General features: G+C 44.0%; 1 protein-coding gene across 3 annotated transcripts in view; it reads left to right on the top strand.

The window, feature by feature from the left end:
• Positions 1 to 20,881, top strand: part of MOCOS (molybdenum cofactor sulfurase) — a 397,435-nt gene that overhangs the window by 157,783 nt on the left and 218,771 nt on the right. For all 3 annotated transcript variants that reach the window (XM_066579116.1, XM_066579117.1, XM_066579115.1), the window contains exon 5: positions 16,597 to 16,673. In XM_066579116.1, the coding sequence (XP_066435213.1) occupies positions 16,597 to 16,673 (77 nt within the window). The remainder of the gene's footprint in view (positions 1 to 16,596; positions 16,674 to 20,881) is intronic.

Raw genomic sequence — 20,881 nt, 5'->3', positions numbered from 1 at the left:
GGAATGAAATAAATGGCGGCTAGCTTAAGCATTAAGCGAAGGTGGGTGTCCGAGAGGCTCCTTATCAGTGGAGGGGGGCCAAAACTGCTCCTTGCAAGAGAACACGGAGATTAATTTAGGAATCTTACCTGTGAGAAAGAGGAGTAGGAGGTAAATAAAGAATCTAACACATACTAGTGTATAATATGAGACAAGTTAAACATTTAGCTGCTGCTATTTACCTGCTGCTTATACTAGCAGGAGACAGTGTGTGTATAATATATATATATATATATATATATATATAATATATATATATATATATATATATTATATGCATTATAGGAATGCAGTGACCTGCAAAGGGTGATAGTCAGGCATTCTGATACCTGCAAAGATTAACATCTGAAGGCGTGGCAGAAACAAAAGGTTAAAGGTGTCCGTCCTGCCACATTCAGAGGGGAATTTTTTCATATGTGTAATGATCCGCGATTGTATCAAGCAGGAGGAGTTTTTGATTTGCCATTCTCTGGCTATGGATAATAAACAGTGTCCATTGCTGATATCTTAATGGTATACGATTACAATCTAGCAGCAATAGGGATATTTTAGGTCTTTTGGGTATAGTAAGGCCTGGTACATCATGGAGGATTTGAAAAGCCTCCTCCCAGAAGGGCTGTATTAGGGGACATTCCCAAAAGATGTGGACAATTGTTCCCTCCAGCATTGACTACTAATGTTAGAGTAGCTCCTCGCCCACCTGGAGGGAGTCTAGAACCATCTAGGTAGTAATTTATAGTGGGCCTGTAGGAGTTTTGTGTTTAAGGGCTCAGTCACATGGGCGTTTTTTCACACAATTTTTGTGCGCATAACTGATGCGCTCAAAAAATCGCGTGCCCTAAGCCGGCGGCGCGGTGGAAAAAAAGTGCTGCTAGCAGCGTTTATCCGCCCAAAGGGCTCGGTCACACGGGCGTTTGTACGCTCAAAAGAGCGCTGCCTGCTATCCTCTGCCACAGCTATGCAACAGCTGTGGCAGAGGAAAATTATGTTCTCCCATTGAATTCAATGGAGCCAGCAATACAGCCGGCTCCATTGAAAGCAATAGGCTGCCGGCAAGTGCTGTATTAATTTTCTTCAATTATAAGCCCTTCCCTGAAAACTATCCTAAAAAAAGTGTAAAAAATAAAAAAAATCTATACTCACCTCTCTGCAGCTGCCGGGGCTCAGCCGTCCAGCTGGCTCTTCTCCTGAACTGCTTTCAGTAGTATTCAGCAGGCAGGGATTTAAAATCCCGCCTGCTAAATGGACTGCCTCTGATTGGCTGAGTGCTGGGACCAATCAGACGCAGCACTTACTCACCCATTCATAAATTCATGAATGGGTGAGTGAGTGCTGCCTCTGATTGGCTGAGCACTGTGACCAATAGCTGAGAGCTGCCTTTGATTGATTACAGTGCTCAGCAAATCAAAGGCAGCAGAATGTGAGCTGTCCGGTGTCTGGCTGTGGAGTCTATTGTTCGGTCTGACATGTTGAAATCTCCACATACGATCAGGTTACCTTTTTGTACTTAATTTTGTTAATGATTCAATATAGTAAGGAAATTTGGGCATTATTAGGGGCCTAGATATTTGCTAAAGTAACGGTATCCCCATGTAAGGTGCCTACCAGAATGAGTATATACCCTTTATATCTATAACCTGTTCGCTCACCATGACGGTGTTTGCACTAAATGCAATTGAGGCACCTGCATGGTTTTTGCTTTTTGTGCAAACGCCATCTAGATCCAGGGATGCTGCTCGTTGGAGAATTGTGGGCATGCATTATCTAGGAAAACCTCAGCTTTAGACTGGTTGGCGTCTCTCTATTTCAGTGACCTCTTAAAGGGGGTGTTTAGCTCCCTAGTATTTTGTGATAGGATCTTAAGTGACATGACAGTTGGAGCAATAGCACAATACTGTGCAGGTCTGGTACCTTACTGCGCGTAGAAACAATCATAATCATAACATAAGCATAAATGAAAATGTCAGAACGAACGCCGTTGGAGTCTTGTGTGCTGTACAAAAAAAACTATTTAAAATGACACAATTGCCAAAAAAACAAAAATCGTATTTTTCTTCCTTCTGGTTTACTTTGATACATTCAAAAATGGTGGGGTCAAAATATGATGTACACCCCTAGATGAAATTGTTAAGGGGTCTAGTTTTCACAGTGGGATCATTTGTGGGGGTTCTCCATCGTTTTGGCCGCGGAAGGGCTCTACAAGTGGGCAATGGGAGCTAAATCACCTTCAAGCAAAATGTCTGTTCTGAAAGCCTCCGGCTGCTCCTCTCAGTTTGGGCCCCGTTGTGCATACAGACATAATATTAGGGCCACAATGGGTGTGTCTCTGAACACAGGACAAACAGGGGGATCCATTTTGGGGTGTAAATCCTCATTTTCATATGCATTATAGAAAAAAAAAGGTTTGGAATTACATATTTGCAGAAATATGATTTTTTTTTCCCTTTCATCTAATTTGCATTAATTCCTGAAGAGAAACTGTGGGGTCATAATCCTCCTGACCCTCTCAGTGAGTACATTAAGGGGTGTAGTTTATAAATGGGGTTATGTGTGGGGGTATCTATCATCCTGACACCTATGAGCCTTTACAATCTTGGCTTGGTGCAGGAAAACAAAGTGTTCCTCAAAATGTTAATAATTAATGTTAAATTTGTGCGTCTCCTAAATGGTTTAAAAAACATGTTTTTCCAAATGTGCTTCCAGAATAAAGTGAACAGATGGAAATATATATCTTATCAAAAACTTCTATATAATGTCTGCACATATTTAAGATATTGCTGTTGGAAATGTGAAAAAATGACGATTTTTATAAATGCCATCATGGTGATGACCTTTTCATCTACTGCAGCAGCATTATTGGTCAAAATGCAGTAATTGCAGCGTACGTCACGATGAAGAACAAGTCACAGGGTCATACCATCAGGAAAAGGTGAGACCGGCAGCATATAGGGATGCAGTAAAAAAAATAATGTATTGCCCCATCACCATCAGAAGCAACGTTTCAGCCTGAGGAAGGGCAGCGGGCCGAAACGTTGCTTCTGATGGTGATGGGGCAATACATCATTTTTTACTGCATCCCTATATGCTGCCGGTCTCACCTTTTCCTGATGCATTCTGCCTTGGAGTCGTTAGTTTGAACTCCTTTCCTGGCTGCTGCATTCTCTGGCCTGACCCAGCGTGGGGTAATTCTTGGTGCTGCTGGTACTATCTTCGTTATATTAAGGTCATACCATCAGTCGTGTTGGCATCTACCTCTATGTTACGATGTCAAGATGCTGCAATTGTAACAGCATGCCTGTGTACATCGGAGAGCAGGCGATGCGTCAAGGAACATTGCTGGCTCATAAAAATGACTTGCGTATTCTTACCATGTAAGAAGTTGTCAGGCATGGAGGCTGCTGGCAGCACTTCATGGTTTGGAGCCTATCCATCTTGAAGCGATGATGAAACACATAGTGCAAGAAGAAGCACAAATCTCAGTGCGGCTGTTGTACTGTCCCCACGACCACTACTTCCCGAAGAGCTGACTGCAAATGCCTCTGAGCCTGAAGACATTGAAGACTTCCACCATCATGCGCATGTAACCAACTTCAGCGCCCATGACGATATTTTTTATGAAGAGCTACTCTGAGGAATATCTGAGTTATTGCGACAAAGAAGACGCTCCAGTGAAATAACGCGATTGACTTCTACATCCTGACGAGGGGACATGGCTATTAGCTTCAGATTGCTCCAAGGTCGTCTTACCATCTGCAGTGTGGAGCACTACCTCACTTCAAGGTCTTGACTCACTCTTTTTGTTTCCACCTATTTTTCACAAATTTTCCTTACTTTTTTGGATTTTTTTTTTTTTTTTTTAAATCATTGAATTTTTTATTGAGGTTAGAAAAGTGTTACATCACGTCATTTGACAAACATTCCATACATAGTTACAGTAAGTTGTTGAAGGTATTAACATTCCATATCACTACAACCTCAGTTTTCTGTATTTTTTTTTTACAGTTTAACATACAACAAAGCCGTTCTGCTAATGGGAACGAGCTTTCCAGCTGTCTAACCGACATTCCAAAAAAAAGTAGACTTCAACATAGATATTCGAATTTAGCCATAGTTAACATCAAAAACTCGGCATCACAAGACAATCTTAGTCAATTTTTGCAGTATCTCATAAATTCTCCCCATGCTCCCCAGGACTCCTCATGCCTACTCTAAGCATTCTCTCTGAGTGCCAGCCATCTCTCGAACACTTTCTGTTCCGCCATACGGTTCTTGAACTCTCCAAAAAGTGGGGGGTCAGGCCCTCTCCAATGCTTTGCAATTATGGTCTTTGCAGTCATCAAAGCATGACCGAATAGGTATCTAGAATTTGGAGGGTATTTGTCTAAGTCTACCAAGAGCAAAATCAACTTTGCTTCTCTACATATATACATTTTTAATGTTTTCTCTAGCAGGTCTAGAATCTTCTGCCAGTAACTATTTAATTTAGGGCAAGACCAAAATATGTGAGAGAGAGCCCTTGTGGCCACAGTTTCTCCAACACATTCCATCCCCTTTGTGTAATCTACTGGCTAGCATTATGGGGGTGAAATACCATCGCATATTGATTTTCACTTGTACCTCCAATGTGCCTAGGCCTCTAGTGGACTTTCCTGCTAACCTGTAAGCCTTTTCCCATGCCTCGATGGGGATGACAGTCTCTAGTTCTTTTTCCCAGTTTAATATCTGAGATTTTTTTGTCAACGTGTTATTACCTGTGAGAATGTCATAAAAGATTCTGGTGTCCGATTTTTCTAGGCTAGGCTTTATCAGTATTTTTTTATCAATTTCTGAAGGGATTTTAATTCTGTGTAATTGGGACTTTTCTATAAAATGCTTGACCCTTGCATATTTAAATATATCCTTTTGTGACAGGCTATAATTAGCACACAAATCATCGAAAGGTCTAATTGCCTTCTCTGACAGTAAAGAGTCCAAATCGCCTATACCCTTTCTTTTCCAGTCAGTTAGGTACACGTTTAAGATTTCAAGAGGCAAAACAGGTGTCACAGAGGTATCGTATGCGGCTACCCTCTGTGTTAGCTCTTTCCAGACCTCAAGGGAAGCTAAAGTGGGTGGGGACAGATTTCCAGATTTTATTTTTAGATCTGGGTTCCCCGAAATGGCTTCCAGTGAAGCTGCGTACAAGAGTGGCTTATTTGAGGGATTTCCAGAGAAACTATTTTCAATGCCCACCCAACCCAACCTATCACCCTGGTGTGTCCAACTTTTAATTTGGTTCAGAAGAGTGGCCTTGAAGTATTTCTCTATGTTAGGAATGTCTGCTCCTCCTCTGCTACGTCTCATAGCTAGAGCCGACAATGACAGGCGGGGTTTCCCGCTGCCCCACACAAAGTCTGATGTGTTTTTGAAATTTTGATAATGTGGATTTTGAAATTAGCACAGACAGGACTCTAAAAAAAATATAGGCCCTTGGGTAGGATCTTCATTTTATAGGTCATTATCCTCCCCAGCCACGTGAGTTTCAGTTTAGCCAAGCGTTCTATCTCCTCCTGGTTGGAGGCCAGCAGGGATGTATAGTTGTGTTTTTCTATGTCCTTTGCATCGGGTGTCATGTGTACTCCCAGATACGGTAAGTCTCTCTCGTTCCACCCAAAAGGAAACTCCCGCTGTATTGCTCTCTTCAGGTCTCCTGGGATATTTACCCCCAGAATTGTAGACTTTTCTATGTTGAGTTTATATAATGATATGCTACTAAAATATAACAACATCCGCTGGGCTTCTCTCAAGGATTGTAGTGGCTGTGTCAGGGTGAGAATTATATCATCGGCGAAAAGGCCGATCTTGTGTTGGTAGAAATTTAGGGGTATTCCCTTTATCTCAAGAGAGGATCTAATTGCCTCCGCCAGGGGTTCAATTATAAGAACGTAGAATATGGGCGAGAGCGGACAGCTCTGCCTCGTGCCATTTGTTATTTTGAAGGGGTCTGAGAGAATTCCATCCACCAATATTCTAGCTGAGGGCGAAGAGTACAGGGCCCGGATGGCACGTAGCCTCCCCTCTCCTAGTCCGTATTTGGACAGGGTTCTGAAAGCGTAGTCCCAATGGACATGGTCGAAAGCTTTTTCAGCGTCCAATGTCAGCATGACCGCCGGTAGTTGGGACAGCTTCAGGGAATGAAAAAGATTCATAATCCTTCTCGTGCCATCCGATGCCTGCCTCCCCTTAACAAAGCCGACCTGGTCCGAATGGATTATTTCAGGAAGAATCTTAAGCAGTCTATGTGCCAGCGTTTTTGAGTATATCTTCACATCAGTGTTGAGTAGAGATATTGGCCTAAAATTCGCTGGGTCATCAGGGTTTTTTCCTTGTTTGGGAAGGACTACAATGGTAGCCTGAAGCGCCTCCTCAGGAAAGGAGCCCGTCTGCATAGCTGCATTAAAATTTTTCACTAAATAAGGAGACAAAGACGACAGGAATAATTTATAATATTCGGATGAAAACCCATCAGGGCCCGGGGCTTTTTGGCTTTTCATATTTGAGATTGTGTCTGAAATTTTGGGGACAGTCATTTCTTTATCTAGTGCTTCTATTTGTGTGGCTTTTATTTTTGGAAGGTTTATTTTATTTAGGAACTCCTCTATTTTGGCGCTATTTGGTTGTTCTAGATGGGTGTCGTTTTTTAGATTATATAATTTACTATAGTAACTGCAGAAAGCGTCAGCCATTTGTTTCGGGTGAGTGATCTTATACTCCTTGTTCTTCGAATTCCACACGTAGGGGATGTTGGCCCTAATTATTTTCTTTTTTAACAAATTAGCCATCCACTTCGATGGTTTATTTAGTGAAGAGTATATGTTAGCACGGTGCGCATTAATTTCTCCATCAAAGTCACTTTGAAGCACTTTTCGGAGCTCTAATCTTGCCTTAAATAATTTGTCATGGGTGTTTGGGGTCGGAGATTTTTGTAGTTCTTTTTCTAGGAGCTGAATGTTGGCTGTTAGACTTTCAGTTTTATTGAGTTTAGTTTTCTTATACCTAGCGCCTAGCTTTATAAGAACTCCTCTTGCGTAAGCCTTCATCTACATCTGGAGTATCGTTTAAGATGAAGAACTCGTCTATATTTTTTTGTATTTCTTTCTTATATTCGGGAATTTTCATTAGATACGTATTGTTCTCCAGGGTCTAATTTTGTGGCGGTGGCTTCCCAGTGCGATTGTTGTCAAAGTTGGAGCGTGGTCTGACCACATGGCCGTACCGATCTCAGCTTTAATTATTGAGGTTATTAGGTGTTTATCAACCAAACATAAGTCAATGCGGGGGAATGTTTTGTGGCGTGGAGAGTAAAATGAAAACTCCCTAGCAGAAGCATTGAGACAACAGAAGGTGTCATATAATGCCATCTTTTGTATCCAGCCTCCTACTGACTCACCCCTTTTAGTGGGTTGCTGTGTGGTGTCAATAGGTCTTTCTGGCACTAAATTGAAATCCCCACAAAAAAATTGTCGAGCCCTTTGCCACCCGTGCTATTTTTTTTGTGAGTTTGTTCAGAAATTTAATTTGTTTTTGGTTTGGGACATAGACATTAACTATTGTAATCGGCGTATCGCTCAGGGAGCCCACCAGGATAACGTACCGGCCCTTAGGGTCGCATATTTGTACCTAGACTATAAATGGCATAGTGTCTTTGAATGCTACCATGACCCCTGCTTGTTTTTTTGGTGCGCATGAATGTATAACCTGTGGGAATTTTTTATGTGACATTTGGGAGCTGTCTGTGCTTAACAAATGTGTCTCCTGTATACATACTACATCGGCGTTGCTTCGTAATGCTTCCTTCCAAACGGAACTTCTTCTGTATGGAGAGTTTAGACCGTTGGCGTTCAGAGATAGTAGTCTTGTAGCCATTTCTGTGTTGACGACGATCGGCCCCGGTGAGCGGGTGAGGAGAAGTAGACGATGCCTATAAAAATAAAACTAGAACAAAAACAAACAAAAGACATACTAGATGTCACAAACAAGTGGTGAAGTAGACCAGTTGAAAAAAAATCCTGCTACAAAATAGCAAGAATGTAGGGTTAAGCAAGACAAGCTAATGCTTGTATTCTCGTTTGGGGTACGAAAGTTCGTTGGAGTGTATAGACACTCTCCCAAGCAGTCTCTGGTTACCACAGGACCTAGATGGTATAGTAGTTAGCGTCCATTTGGGGATAACTTACTTTCTTCTTTTTTTTTTCAGGCTTTTTTCTCTTTAAAACCTCTGGGGCCAGCTCCGGCACGGGCGGGGGGAGGATCACGTATCTTTACTCCCCAAGATTTTAAAGTGTCCATTGCCGAAGTGGGATTGTAGAACACATGAACTGCATTTTCTTTTGTAGCAATGATCTTTGTAGGGAAGCCCCATCTATAGGGTATATTTGCCTCTCTCAGCGCTAATGTTATGCCAGCAAAGCTTCTTCTTGCCTCCATTGTGGCTTGAGAAAGGTCGATAAAGAGGCGAATGTCGGTGTAAGGGCTCAGTAGTGTTTTTAGCTTTCTTGCTGTATTCATCAGGGCTTCCTTTGTACTGTAATAATGAATATGTACAATGATGTCTCTAGGATTGTTTTCTTTGAGAAATCGTGGGAGAGGGAGTCTGTGAGCCCTATCGATTTTGAGATCTTGCTCCGGTAGATTTGGGAGGACTTTCCTTATGAGGCGGGTGACATAATCGGGAATTTCTGCATTAGAAACCTTCTCGGGAACACCGCGTATTTTAATATTATTGTGCCTGTTCCTATCTTTAAGATCCGTGAGCTTGTTTTGTAGTTTGGTAACCGTCCCCTCAAGCTCGTAGCGCGCATCGATAAGTTCGTTATGAGATTTAACTATTTCCTCCATCTTGTTTTCTGTATTGTTTAATCTGTTGTTAACCTCCTGAACAGAAGAGTTTACATGATGTGTAAGGCTTTTCAGGTCATTCTGTATGGTATTCCTCAGAGGCATTATTGCTTCTTTTATGTAAAACTCTGTGATGGGTTTATTGGACGCAGATAGGTTAGCTAGGTCCCCTTCGTTATCAGTGTTGGAGTCTAGCAGATCGCCTACTTCCACCTCTGCATCTTCAGACAGCCTCTGTTTCTGCTTAGCCGGGCTGCTGACAGTGGATGAGCTTCCCTGCCTCGTGGTCGGCACCATCTTTTTCCCTGTGTGCTGCACTTTGGAGCCTCCCGATGCCTGCATAATTTCCCCCTCTGCTCTCTCTTCTTCATGTGCCTCCCTAACGAGTGTGCCACGATCACTGCGCTCGTTTTCCTCCTCCAAAGGCATGGGTACAGGGGAATCTCGGGGCTCTCTTACCAGGAGCTAAGCTGCTGGTGCGTCCTCCACTGCCATTGCCGAGAGGGAGCCGCGCGGCACAAAGAACTCCTCCAGCCACGTCGGGTTTGCTCTGGAAACTCTCCTCCTGGATGTCATTTTGTTCCTGGAGGCTTCCCTCAGCTGTTTGGTGGGTATGAAAGGCCCGATGATCGCTGTGTGAAGTTGCTGAGTGTCTTTACCGAGCGGAGCTTAGCTAAGCACAACCATCTCGGAGTCTCTCCAAGCCACGCCCCCCTGCTTTTCTGGCTTTTTCATGATTTTTATCATTACACATATTTTCACTGTCCGTTACGTTTTGTCAGCTACAGGCCAAATACGTGGCAGTTATTGTTATAGTTTTGTCATCTCTGATTTTGTTTGTAGTCTGTCATTATTCAGAATGCTACTTGTGGTCTGATACTTAGATTTATTTTGTTAAAATCTTAACGCTAATTCTCTTTTGTTTATGACAGATTCAGCGGGAGCTAAAATTGTTCCAGAAAAATAAAAATGTTTCTATCAATTTCCACCCAGATGGGCCCTAGACTGAGGGCCCAACATGCCGCATACACACTGACACAACATGATGTCACTCCTACAACAACACACAAGAATGTGGCAGCGGCTCAGTATGGTGTTTGTTCGTTAACCCTTTGGTCCCCACATCAATACACCAATCCATCACTTTCACTTTTGACCAACTCCAGTCCTTTTGGAGGTCCCACCAGTTTTAGTGGGACCTCCAAAAGGACTGGAGTTATGAGTATTGCTATTTGTACATTTACTGACATCTTCTTCTTCATAAGTGTTTGCAATGTTCTTACAATTTGTAAATAATGACAATAGCTTACTATTCGCACAGAAATATTCTGACCAACTCCAACCCTTTCACTATATTATTTTACTGGTACTAGTCAAAATACTAATGACGACCTGTCCGTCCATGCATGAGTGAGTGGGTTTGTAAGTGACCTACATACTCCGCCCCTGATCATATGAAGATTACATCATCAACGGTCCTTCATCCCCAGTTAGGGAGTTACATGCTGTACCTCTGATCACATGACGTGACATCATTACAGGTCCTGTACGCATACAGCTGCTGCTGGGCTAGGTGTTCAGTAGTATTCCACAACAACTGAGGCCACAGGGGCTTTGTAGTCCATCCATAATCTGCACAAGGTTGCAGGACCTTTGATGACATCACCATCGTGTGATAAGAGGCTGAGCATGTAAGTTATTCAATCAGGATGTGCGTCACCATCATGTGTCCACAACACGAGGGTCAGCAGCAAATAAGGCATCCAAAATAGGTTGAACAGGTCGTCTGCAGCGCCCACTGTGGTCTAGATCCAAATTAGACCACCAAAGATACAGCGTGAAGAAAGTTGATGTAGGCAGCAGTTGCGGTGCAAATACAAAACGGTTTTTATTCCTCCCAAAATGTGACGTTTCGACTCAAGGAGTCTTTGTCAAATATACAAACTGTGTGAACAACAAACATACATATAGCAGTCCACCCACAGAATGGACCTATCACAGAACAGAGCAGATCAACAAAATTAAAATCACCTGAAGTCGCATGGGCATCATGGCATGTAGTATACAGCTACATATTAAAGTGAAGTGCACTTCCGGGTCTTCAAGCCGGTCACATGACCGATCGTGATGTCACAAGGTTTCCCACATATGGATAACATGAGGGGGGAGTGGCCAGGACAGGCATTACACATCACATGACCGCTCATGATGTCATAAGGTATCCCATATATGGATAACATGAGGGAGGAGTGGCCAGGGCGGGCGTTCTGCATCATATGGACATCTTCACATTGCTGATCACATGATGAGGAAGTTCCAAGTCAGCCATAAGATCATATCAGACGTCTTGTAGTCACGTGATGGGGGCGTGTCACGGCCGCCGTGCGTCATCACGTCAGGTAGCCTGTGATTATGCCCTTGTTGCCAAGCAACTATCCACCCCTCCTGTTCTCACCAGTGGGCGTTCCTATCCAGCAATACTTAAAGGGGTTGTCCCGCGGCAGCAAGTGGGTCTATACACTTCTGTATGGCCATATTAATGCACTTTGTAATGTACATTGTGCATTAATTATGAGCCATACAGAAGTTATAAAAAGTTTTATACTTACCTGCTCCGTTGCTAGCGTCCTCGTCTCCATGGTGCCGACTAATTTTCGGCCTCCGATGGCCAAATTAGCCGCGCTTGCGCAGTCCGGGTCTTCTCCTGTCTTCTATGGGGCCGCTCGTGTAGAATGCCGGCTCCGTGTAGCTCCGCCCCGTCACGTGCCGATTCCAGCCAATCAGGAGGCTGGAATCGGCAATGGACCGCACAGAAGCCCTGCGGTCCACGGAGACAGAGGATCCCGGCGGCCATCTTCAGCAGGTAAGTATGAAGACGCCGGACCGCCGGGATTCAGGTAAGCGCTGTGCGGGTTGTTTTTTTAACCCCTGCATCGGGGTTGTCTCGCGCCGAACGGGGGGGAGGTTAAAAAAAAAAAAAAACCCGTTTCGGCGCGGGACAACCCCTTTAATACGTCTTGTGCATACTGAGATAGAGTATAAACGGGGCATCAACGGAATAAGCAAGCATTTATAACCAATAATGCATATGATAGGATAGCAAAATATATATGCATAAACTAAACAGCTTGCAAAGACCTCATTATTATGACTATGTAGTGATTAGCATAATTTACATATACATAGTAACCACATCTGTCAATCAAAAAATACCCTGTTATTATGCAAATGCCTAGTCACTAACAGTAGTTAAACACTAGCCTCAATAGGACATCTATCAAATATACCATACGTGGCCCATAGATATTACGTGTCAAAATCCAATCCTCTACTGCATGCATATATTTTAAAGAGACAGCGCACAGGAGTATATAGATGTGAGTACCATATGCAATTTTCACCCATGCCATGATGACTCGACGACCGTTCTGTGAACACAAAAAACATATATGTGAATTAAAAACACTAAAAAAAGGCATAACTGATGTGTACAAGCATCAAGATATTTTCACAGAAACATAGTAGCATTATATTCGTGATTCAAACCTTTAGGTACCATCGTCTCTAATGTGTATATCCATCGTAGTTCTTTTTTTAATAGTAATTTTAATCTATCACCCCCCCTCGGCTTTTCCGGGACCGAGTCCATGACACGGAATTTTAACTGACATGCTGTATGACCCATCTCGTGGAAATGGCGTGGTACTGGTAAATCAAGTTTCCTGGTTCGGATGGAGCTCTTGTGACTAGAAATCCTATTTCGGACCTCTTGAATAGTTTGGCCAACATACTGCAAGCCACAGGGGCAAGTGAGTAGATATACAACGTACGAAGAGGAACATGTATATCTACCCTTGATTTGATAAGACTCCCCCGTGTGAGAATGAGAGAATCTGTCGCCCTTAACCAAATTGGAACAACTTGAACATCCCATACAGGGAAAGTTACCCCTCTTAGTCGGAAAAAACATTTTGGCTTTTGTTGAGGGAATATTTTCAAAAGCAGAGCGGCCCAGCTTGTCGCGCAGACTGGGGCAACGTCTATACGACATGATGGGACGCTCAGAAAAGTGCGCAGTGGACGAGATCTGTAAAATAGGCCAGTGTTTACGTACTATAGAAGAGACTTGCCTACTCATAGGGTTATATATGGATATGAACGGGATGCGTTCATTCTTAGTAATGTGAGGCGCCAATAGCGTCTCGCGTGTTATTTTCTTCGCTCTCTCCATTTTGTCCAAAACTAAATCCTTTGGGTAACCCCTCAATAGGAATTTAAGGCCCATTTGAGTAAGTCGCTCATCTAAATGCTCTTCATTGGTTACTCGTCGCACCCTCAAAAATTGACTCCATGGTAAGGAGTCAATAGTAGTCTGAGGGTGCAAGCTTTTGTAATCAAGTAAATTGTTCCGATCTGTCGGTTTTGTGTAAAGGTCAGTTGTAAAGCCTGTGTTGGTTTTGGTTATTAACACGTCTAGGAATTCCAAATTGCAAGTCGAGTGTTTCACAGTGAATTGTAACTCTGGTCTTATGCTTTTGAGTTCACTTTGAAACAAATTCAACTCATCAATCGTACCAGACCAGACAACAAAAATCTCGTCTATATATGGTAGCCAGGAGACCGCCTGGGGCCAATGCGCCGACGTATACACGTGTTGATTTTCAAACACACCCATGTAAATGTTAGCATACGTCGGCGCCACATTGGCCCCCATGGCGGTCCCCTGGCACTGTCTGTAGAATTTACCTCCAAACGTGAAGTAGCTCTTAGTGAGAACAAACTGCAAAAGGGTTAAGATTACATGCTCACATTCCACGGATAATTCTGCTGAAAGCAGCTTCAGTCTCACCGCTTCCAGGCCACGTTCATGAGAAATAGACGTATACAAAGCTGTAACGTCAAATGATGCCAAAATGACATCATCACGAAAAGGGATAGAATTCAGTTTTAGTAGAAAGTCACTAGTGTCCTTAAAGGGGTTGTCCCGCGGCAGCAAGTGGGGGTATACACTTCTGTATGGCCATATTAATGCACTTTGTAATATACATTGTGCATTAATTATGAGCCATACAGAAGTTATCAAAAGTTTTTCACTTACCTGCTCCGTTGCTGGCGTCCTCGTCTCCATGGTTGCCGTCTAATTTTCGCCGTCTAATGGCCAAATTAGACGCGCTTGCGCAGTCCAGGTCTTCTGCTGTCTTCAATGGGGCCGCTCGTGCAGAATGCCGGCTCCGTGTAGCTCCGCCCCGTCACGTGCATCATTAAGGATCACCCTTAGGGAGGTTTGATATTCCTCTGTAGGATTACACGAAAGTAATTCATAAACAGAGGTATCACCTAACTGTCTGAGTATCTCTTGTTCATACTTGACAGAGTCCATCACTACCACCGCGCCGCCCTTGTCGGCCGGTTTGATAGTGATGGACCTGTCTAGGGACAAAGTGGTCAATGCACGACGTTCAGCACTATTTATATTACTCTTATAGCGCCCTCTCTTGGTTTGTAACCTTAAAGCTTGTACATCCCGATTTACCAAGTCAATGTAGGTCTCAACTGTGTGCGTATTACTAGGCGGTTGGAAATAACTTTTGTTACGTAAACCCGTATCTTGTAAAGAGAAAAGGGCCTTATCAGTGGATGGCACAATAGAAACATCCTCGTTAGGCACTATAGATGGTACAGAAGCAAAGTGTGCCTTTAATCTGAGCCTTCTAAAAAAGCTCCTTGAATCCATATCTAAAAGAAACCAATCGGTTAGAGGTTGGTGATGTGATCAGGGGTGGTGCATGACGGTGATGTCATCACAGGTCCTTCATCTCCAGTGCTGTGCTGCTTCTGATCCCTGTTGTATGGGATGAACAATGTATTTAGCAGTGTTGTGTGTGCAACGTGCATGTAGCAGAGCTGGGTGTGTATGCGTGACGTGCATGTAGCACAGCTGTGTGTGTGTGACATGCATGTAGCACAGCTGTGTGTGTGTGTGACGTGCATGTAGCAGAGCTGTGTGTGTAGCAGTGCTGTGTGTGTGATGTGCAAGTAGCAGTGCTGTGTGTGTGATGTGCAAGTAGCAGTGCTGTGTGTGTGATGTGCATATAGCACAGCTGTTTGTGTGTGATGTGCATGTAGCACAGCTAGGTGTGTGTGATGTGCATGTAGCAGAGCTGTGTGTGACGTGCATATAGTACAGCTGTTTGTGTGTGATGTGCATGTAGCACAGCTAGGTGTGTGTGATGTGCATGTAGCAGAGCTGTGTGTGACGTGCATATAGTACAGCTGTTTGTGTGTGATGTGCATGTAGCACAGCTAGGTGTGTGTGATGTGCATGTAGCAGAGCTGTGTGTGACGTGCATATAGCACAGCTGTGTGTGTGTAATGTGCATGTAGCAGAGCTGTGTGGTGCGTTTCGTCACCAGAAACACTGGTACTATAATTTCCTAATAATTCCTAGTCCTATCTATAATGAGCTCTTGGTGTGGGGTGTTCGGGTGTAATGAGGACATACAATTTGACAAGAATTCTTTGATTTCAGCTTGGCTTATTCTCTCAGGGAAGCCTCCCGATTTTATGTTATTGTGTCTACTTCTGTCCTCAAGATCCGCCATCTTGCTTCTAATAGATATTACTTCTTCCTCTGAAGCGTAATGCGCATCGCTTATACTGTTGTGAGAGATGGTTAGTTCCTCCATCCTGTTCTCTACACCGTCTGTGCAGACACCTAGGTCTTGTAGAGGAGTTGAGTGCTGGGGATATGCTGCTAATATCTCAGTGCCAGTATCATGGTTTTCATGAACTCTTCTGAGTTGGTTGATTTGGGGAACGGACAATCAGAAGGAGATTTTATTTGAAGTTAAGGCAGGTACGTGTGGGAACGGAGCAGGTTTGTAAGGAAGGTTAGGAAGAGAGCCTGGGTCTCTACTTCTAAGGGCTTGCAGAAGGATAGGGTGAAGCAATGAGATCCTGCATGTCTTCTGACGGCATGCTGCTAGGGGCAGCGGGGCTGTGATTGCTGCTTTGCTGGATTGATTCACCTCTTAATGTAGAGATGTGCTTGCAGGTCAGCGGAAGCAGGCGCCACTTTTTCACTCGTTACTGAGCCAGCAGGGGGGGAGAGCCCTCGGTGCTTTGTGGTCTGGTCACAGCTGGCGTCACGTGCCGTAAAGAAGTCTGAGACCCCTTGCGGCTCTGGAAGGCCTTCTCTTGCTTGTTGATAGGTTTTCACTTTATGGTCTTCTCTGCTGGGATGCGTCTTTGTTGTTATAAAGGCTATGAATATTAATCTTATTTGTATAGCGCCAACTTATTCCACAGCGCTGCCAAGTAATTTATTAATTACCAAGGCTGGGTTCTCTAAAATCTTCGGGAGCTGCGCTTGCAGTTGGAGCAGCAGCTTCCCCGCCAACCCCTGTGCATTTGTGATGCTGTCAGTGGGCGCCTGATCAGCTGATCTGCCAGGGTCCTGAGCGGTGGCCCCCATCCGATCAACTATTCATCACCTACCCTGAGGATAGCCATCAATAGCATTTTTCCTGGAAAAGCCCTTTAACATGATGGCCCAATGCGATCTACCGCTGGGGGGGGGGGGGGGGGGGTTGTTATCGCCATACTTAGAGTTCACTATTGCATGGTGTAGCTGTGTGAGGTTTAGGACAGCTGGCTTTACATATCTGTATTTGCTTTCAGATTTGAAGATGGAACGGTCTCATTCTTGGATATCATTGCACTGAAGCATGGGTTTGATGTTCTGCAGAAGCTTACTGGTGAGTTCCAACAGCAGCCAACTTTGCCTCCGAGCACTCAAACCTTTCAGATTGACCAGCTTGAGCCCGGGTGTGTGAGGGGGTCAGACATCTGCAGCAGTACTACACGAGGCATACAATGGCTGGCGGGCCCTTTCACAAGTCCTACTGTACGTCCAGGCCTGGAAGCTGCGCTTAATGAGCAGCTGTTTCTTTAATTTGTTTTCTACTCAATAAACCTCATATTGCATGGATACATACTTACTGGCGGTCTCGACCCCCCTGGGGGGCAGTGACTCCCTTGGTGGCCCTTGTGACAGCAGTCAGCCTCACCCCTGCATAAGTGTCAATCTCCACTTTGGAGACACTGCACACTGTGCTGCTCTCCCTGCTGACAGCTCAGCGCTGTCCTAACAGACTATGGCTACTTGTGTATACAGACCGGGCTTGTGGAGCCCGATCCTGGCGATACCGAGTTTATACAGTTCTTTTATGATTTGCTATTTTTGTACATTTAAAACATTTTTTTTCTTAAAGGTTTGCTTTTGTGTCGCCACATTCCAAGAGCCGTAATAATGTTATTTCCCATCGCCAGCGCTCTAGACGGCCGTGTTTATTGCGGGATGAACTCCAGTCTTCATTTAGCTATTTTTTTTATTGCTTTTTATTCCATTTTTTCTAGAGGCAAGATTAACAAAATCTGTAATTCTGGCTGTTTTTTATTTTTCACTGCATTCTCTGAGCGGTATAAATAGTATATTATAGTCATTCTCCAGGCCGGTACGATTATGCCCATACCACATTGTAATAGTTTGTTTCTTTTTCGCTACCCTTTCAAACTTAAAATAAATAAATAAATTCTTTTTTTTATTGCTGCATTCAAAGACCCCTAGCATTTAAATCCATTACATTTTTTTATTAACTGAGCTGTTAGGGTTTTTATTTTGCGGGATGAGTTGTACTTTTTATTCGTACCATTTGTTGATCTGTGCAGCATTTTGATCACTTTCTATTCTGTTTTTTGTATGGTGACATAGGCTAAATTAGCTATTTTTGGCACACTTAATTTTTTTCTCCATGCCGTGCACCCTGCAGATTAAATAATGTACTAACTTCCTTCTCTGGGTCATTACAAATGCAGGAATACCACATGTGTAATTTTGTTTTTCATTTTTTATTTTTTACAAAGTAAAGGGAGAAAGATGGGTTTGGGGCGTTTTTATTTATTTTTTTATAATATTTTTACTATTTTATTTTTTTTACTTTTTTAAAATGTTTGTCCCTTTAGGAGACTTGTATAATCCTTTTTTTAAATTCTTCTAATACTCTGTTATGCTGAGGCATAGCAGAGTAGCAGACAGGCTATGACGCTCAGACAGAGTCTGAGCGTCATAGCCTAATTTAGCTGGCAGACCTGGAGGCTATATTCAAGCCTCCGGTTGCCACAGAGACCTATTAGGACTCCTTGATCACATTGCGGGGGTCCAATGGTGACAGAGGGAGCCCCCTCCCTCTTTCAGCCCTTTACAGGCTGCAGTTGCACAGACCGGGGCATGTAAAAGGGTTAAACAGCGGAGTTTAGAGGTTTCTCCATTCTCTGCTGTAAGAGCTTTTGCCCGTCTATCATCTGACAGACGATCATCAGCTCTCCCTGCCATGGGGACCATCCGCTGGCTTCTGACAAGCCGATGGTCTCCTTAGCAACGTGTAAACAGTGCAGGAGTTCAAAAAAAGAAGCAGGAAGTTGCCGACAAATCGGTTATATCTTCCCGCTTCTTTTTTTAAAGTCCTGCACTGGTTCTCTGTGGGACTGTGCAGGCAGAGCACAATGCCACAGCTCATGGCATGGTATTCTGCACGGTCCCATGGTGAAACATAGCCCGGAAATTTTCCGGGTTGTATCACTATGAACAGTGGAGCTAGTCCTGGAAAATTTCCAGAATTGCCCCTGAAGGGGTTAACAGGGCTAAATGTGCATGCAGATCCATAGCAAAAATTGCAGCAGAAAAGCTTGGTTTTTAGAGGTGGAATTCATACAGAAGGGCTGGTAGGGCTGTGTGAATGTGCCCCAAGGCAAAATGTGTTGCTGAGTGTTTGCAATGAACACTCCACAGTGCAAATTCTGCCTCAAAATCCACTCCCTTTGGTGCAGAATTCGCCCCCTCAATAGAAGAGGTGGAAACTGCACCAAAAGGCTGCTGTGGTTGAAATGCTGCAGATTTAAAGTCTGCACTGCTTGTCAGATTGCACACGGATTTGTGTGGATTTTTTCCAAAGCATGCGGAGGAGCTTTCGAAAATCTTTTCCATTTTGTTGCTACTTTTAAATGTTGTGCAATTCTAGTGTGGAAGGATCACATGGAAAATCCATGGCAAATCTGCCGTGTGAACATAGCCTAAGGTTAGGGTCAGATCTGGGCTGGAGGCGCCACTTGCTGCACCCGGAGCAGATCCATCCAAAAATCCCAGAAGAAACAGTGCAGTACTCAGTGGACATGATGGAAGCTGGATGGACTGCGTTGTAGTCACGGGGGTCCATTCCGTGGCGTCTGATTCCATTACCTTGCTCTCATAACTGAACAGACAAGGGAAATCCAAATGGTGCGTGTAAAGGAAGTCTAATTGTAGTGACACGAGGAGATTACACAGGTACACACGTCTCGGCCGCGCTGTGACTGATACATGTAGAAGCCAGCTAGACTAATCAATGTGGTCAGAAGAGCCACGAGTAGATCAACAATCTTCGAAAGCAGAAGATAATTCAGCAGGAGAATTCCCAATGATCATAACAAAGTATGAAAACAAGACTTACACCCTGAATGACCACTTTATTAGAGCCCCACATGTGTTAGACCTCCTTTGGCCTTCAGATGGTAGGGCTTTGCAGCGGTTCTTGGATCTGTTCCTTTCTAGTGATCCGGTTTAGGTCTTGTATTTGGTCTCTTCATCTTCTGGATCTGGTAGGAGTGATTTTAGGTGAGACTTGCTTGGTTTCACCTGTGGGTAACTTGGGAGGACTCTTTAACCTGGCCTTGCGCTTAGCTCATTGCTGTTTAATCCAGTCTCCCTCTGACTGTGGTGGAAGTTAGAGGTTGGTGCTGGATCTTCTGTTTTCCTAATTCTTCACAAAACTTAAAGGGGTTGTCTCGCGCCGAAACAGGTTTTTTTTTTTTCAATAGGCCCCCCCGTTCGGCGCGAGACAAACCCAAGGGATGGGTTAAAAAATATATATATATATTACTTACCCGAATCCCCGCTCTGCGACGACTTCTTTCTTTCTTCTCCAAGATGGCCACCGGGATCTTCACCCACGATGCACCGCGGCTCTTCTCCCATGGTGCACTGTGGGCTCTGTGCGGTCCATTGCCGATTCCAGCCTCCTGATTGGCTGGAATCGGCACACGTGACGGGGCGGAGCTACGATGACAACGCGGGACCAGCTCTCCGGCACGAGCGGCCCCATTCACCAGGCAGAAGACCGGACTGCGCAAGCGCGTCTAAAAACGCCAAAAGACAGCGAATTTAGACGGATCCATGGCGACAGGGACGCTAGCAACGGAGCAGGTAAGTGAATAACTTCTGTATGGCTCATAATTAATGCACGATGTACATTACAAAGTGCATTAATATGGCCATACAGAAGTGTATAACCCCACTTGCTGCCGCGAGACAACCCCTTTAATACTAAAGTTACTATCATTTATTTGGGGTTTTCTGTGGTTTTCTCTTCTTCCAGGTAGTGTCTGCTAGTGGTCTAGGTACATGATCAGGTTCACCCTTGTTGGGGCGGGTGATCTGCGTACAGGCAGGTCCCTTTCCTGGATAAAAGGTTTATAGGGACCATGTTTCCCAGATGTCTGATTCTTTAGGGTTTACAACTGTTTTGTGTGCAGTTGCAGTCTGTTTGTTCACAGCCCGTGAGTCTTTCAGGTTTTTGGATCCAGCGGGTCCAGATTGGATGTGACACAAACATTTGAAGTATGCTTTTATGTATTTTTCTGCAGTGTTTTTCTTGTCCTTGTTGCACTTGTATATTTGTCTGAACAGTCTGTATAGGATAGTTTCCGGCTGAGCATTTCCAGGGAATCTATCCTTCGGCCAATGTTTTACATTGTCTCTGATATGAGCAAGGTGTTTCTGGAGAAAGGGTTGGGTTTTATTAGTATCAGAGAGGTCCACGCTGCTGTCTCCATCTGAATCTAATTCCTGCTTTGGGTCAACTTGGTTTTC

Source organism: Eleutherodactylus coqui, chromosome 9 (genome assembly GCF_035609145.1).
Source record: "Eleutherodactylus coqui strain aEleCoq1 chromosome 9, aEleCoq1.hap1, whole genome shotgun sequence".
NCBI lineage: Eukaryota > Metazoa > Chordata > Amphibia > Anura > Eleutherodactylidae > Eleutherodactylus > Eleutherodactylus coqui.
Note: the sequence above shows the minus strand (reverse complement) of the source record. Positions and strands in the feature narration are given on the sequence as shown.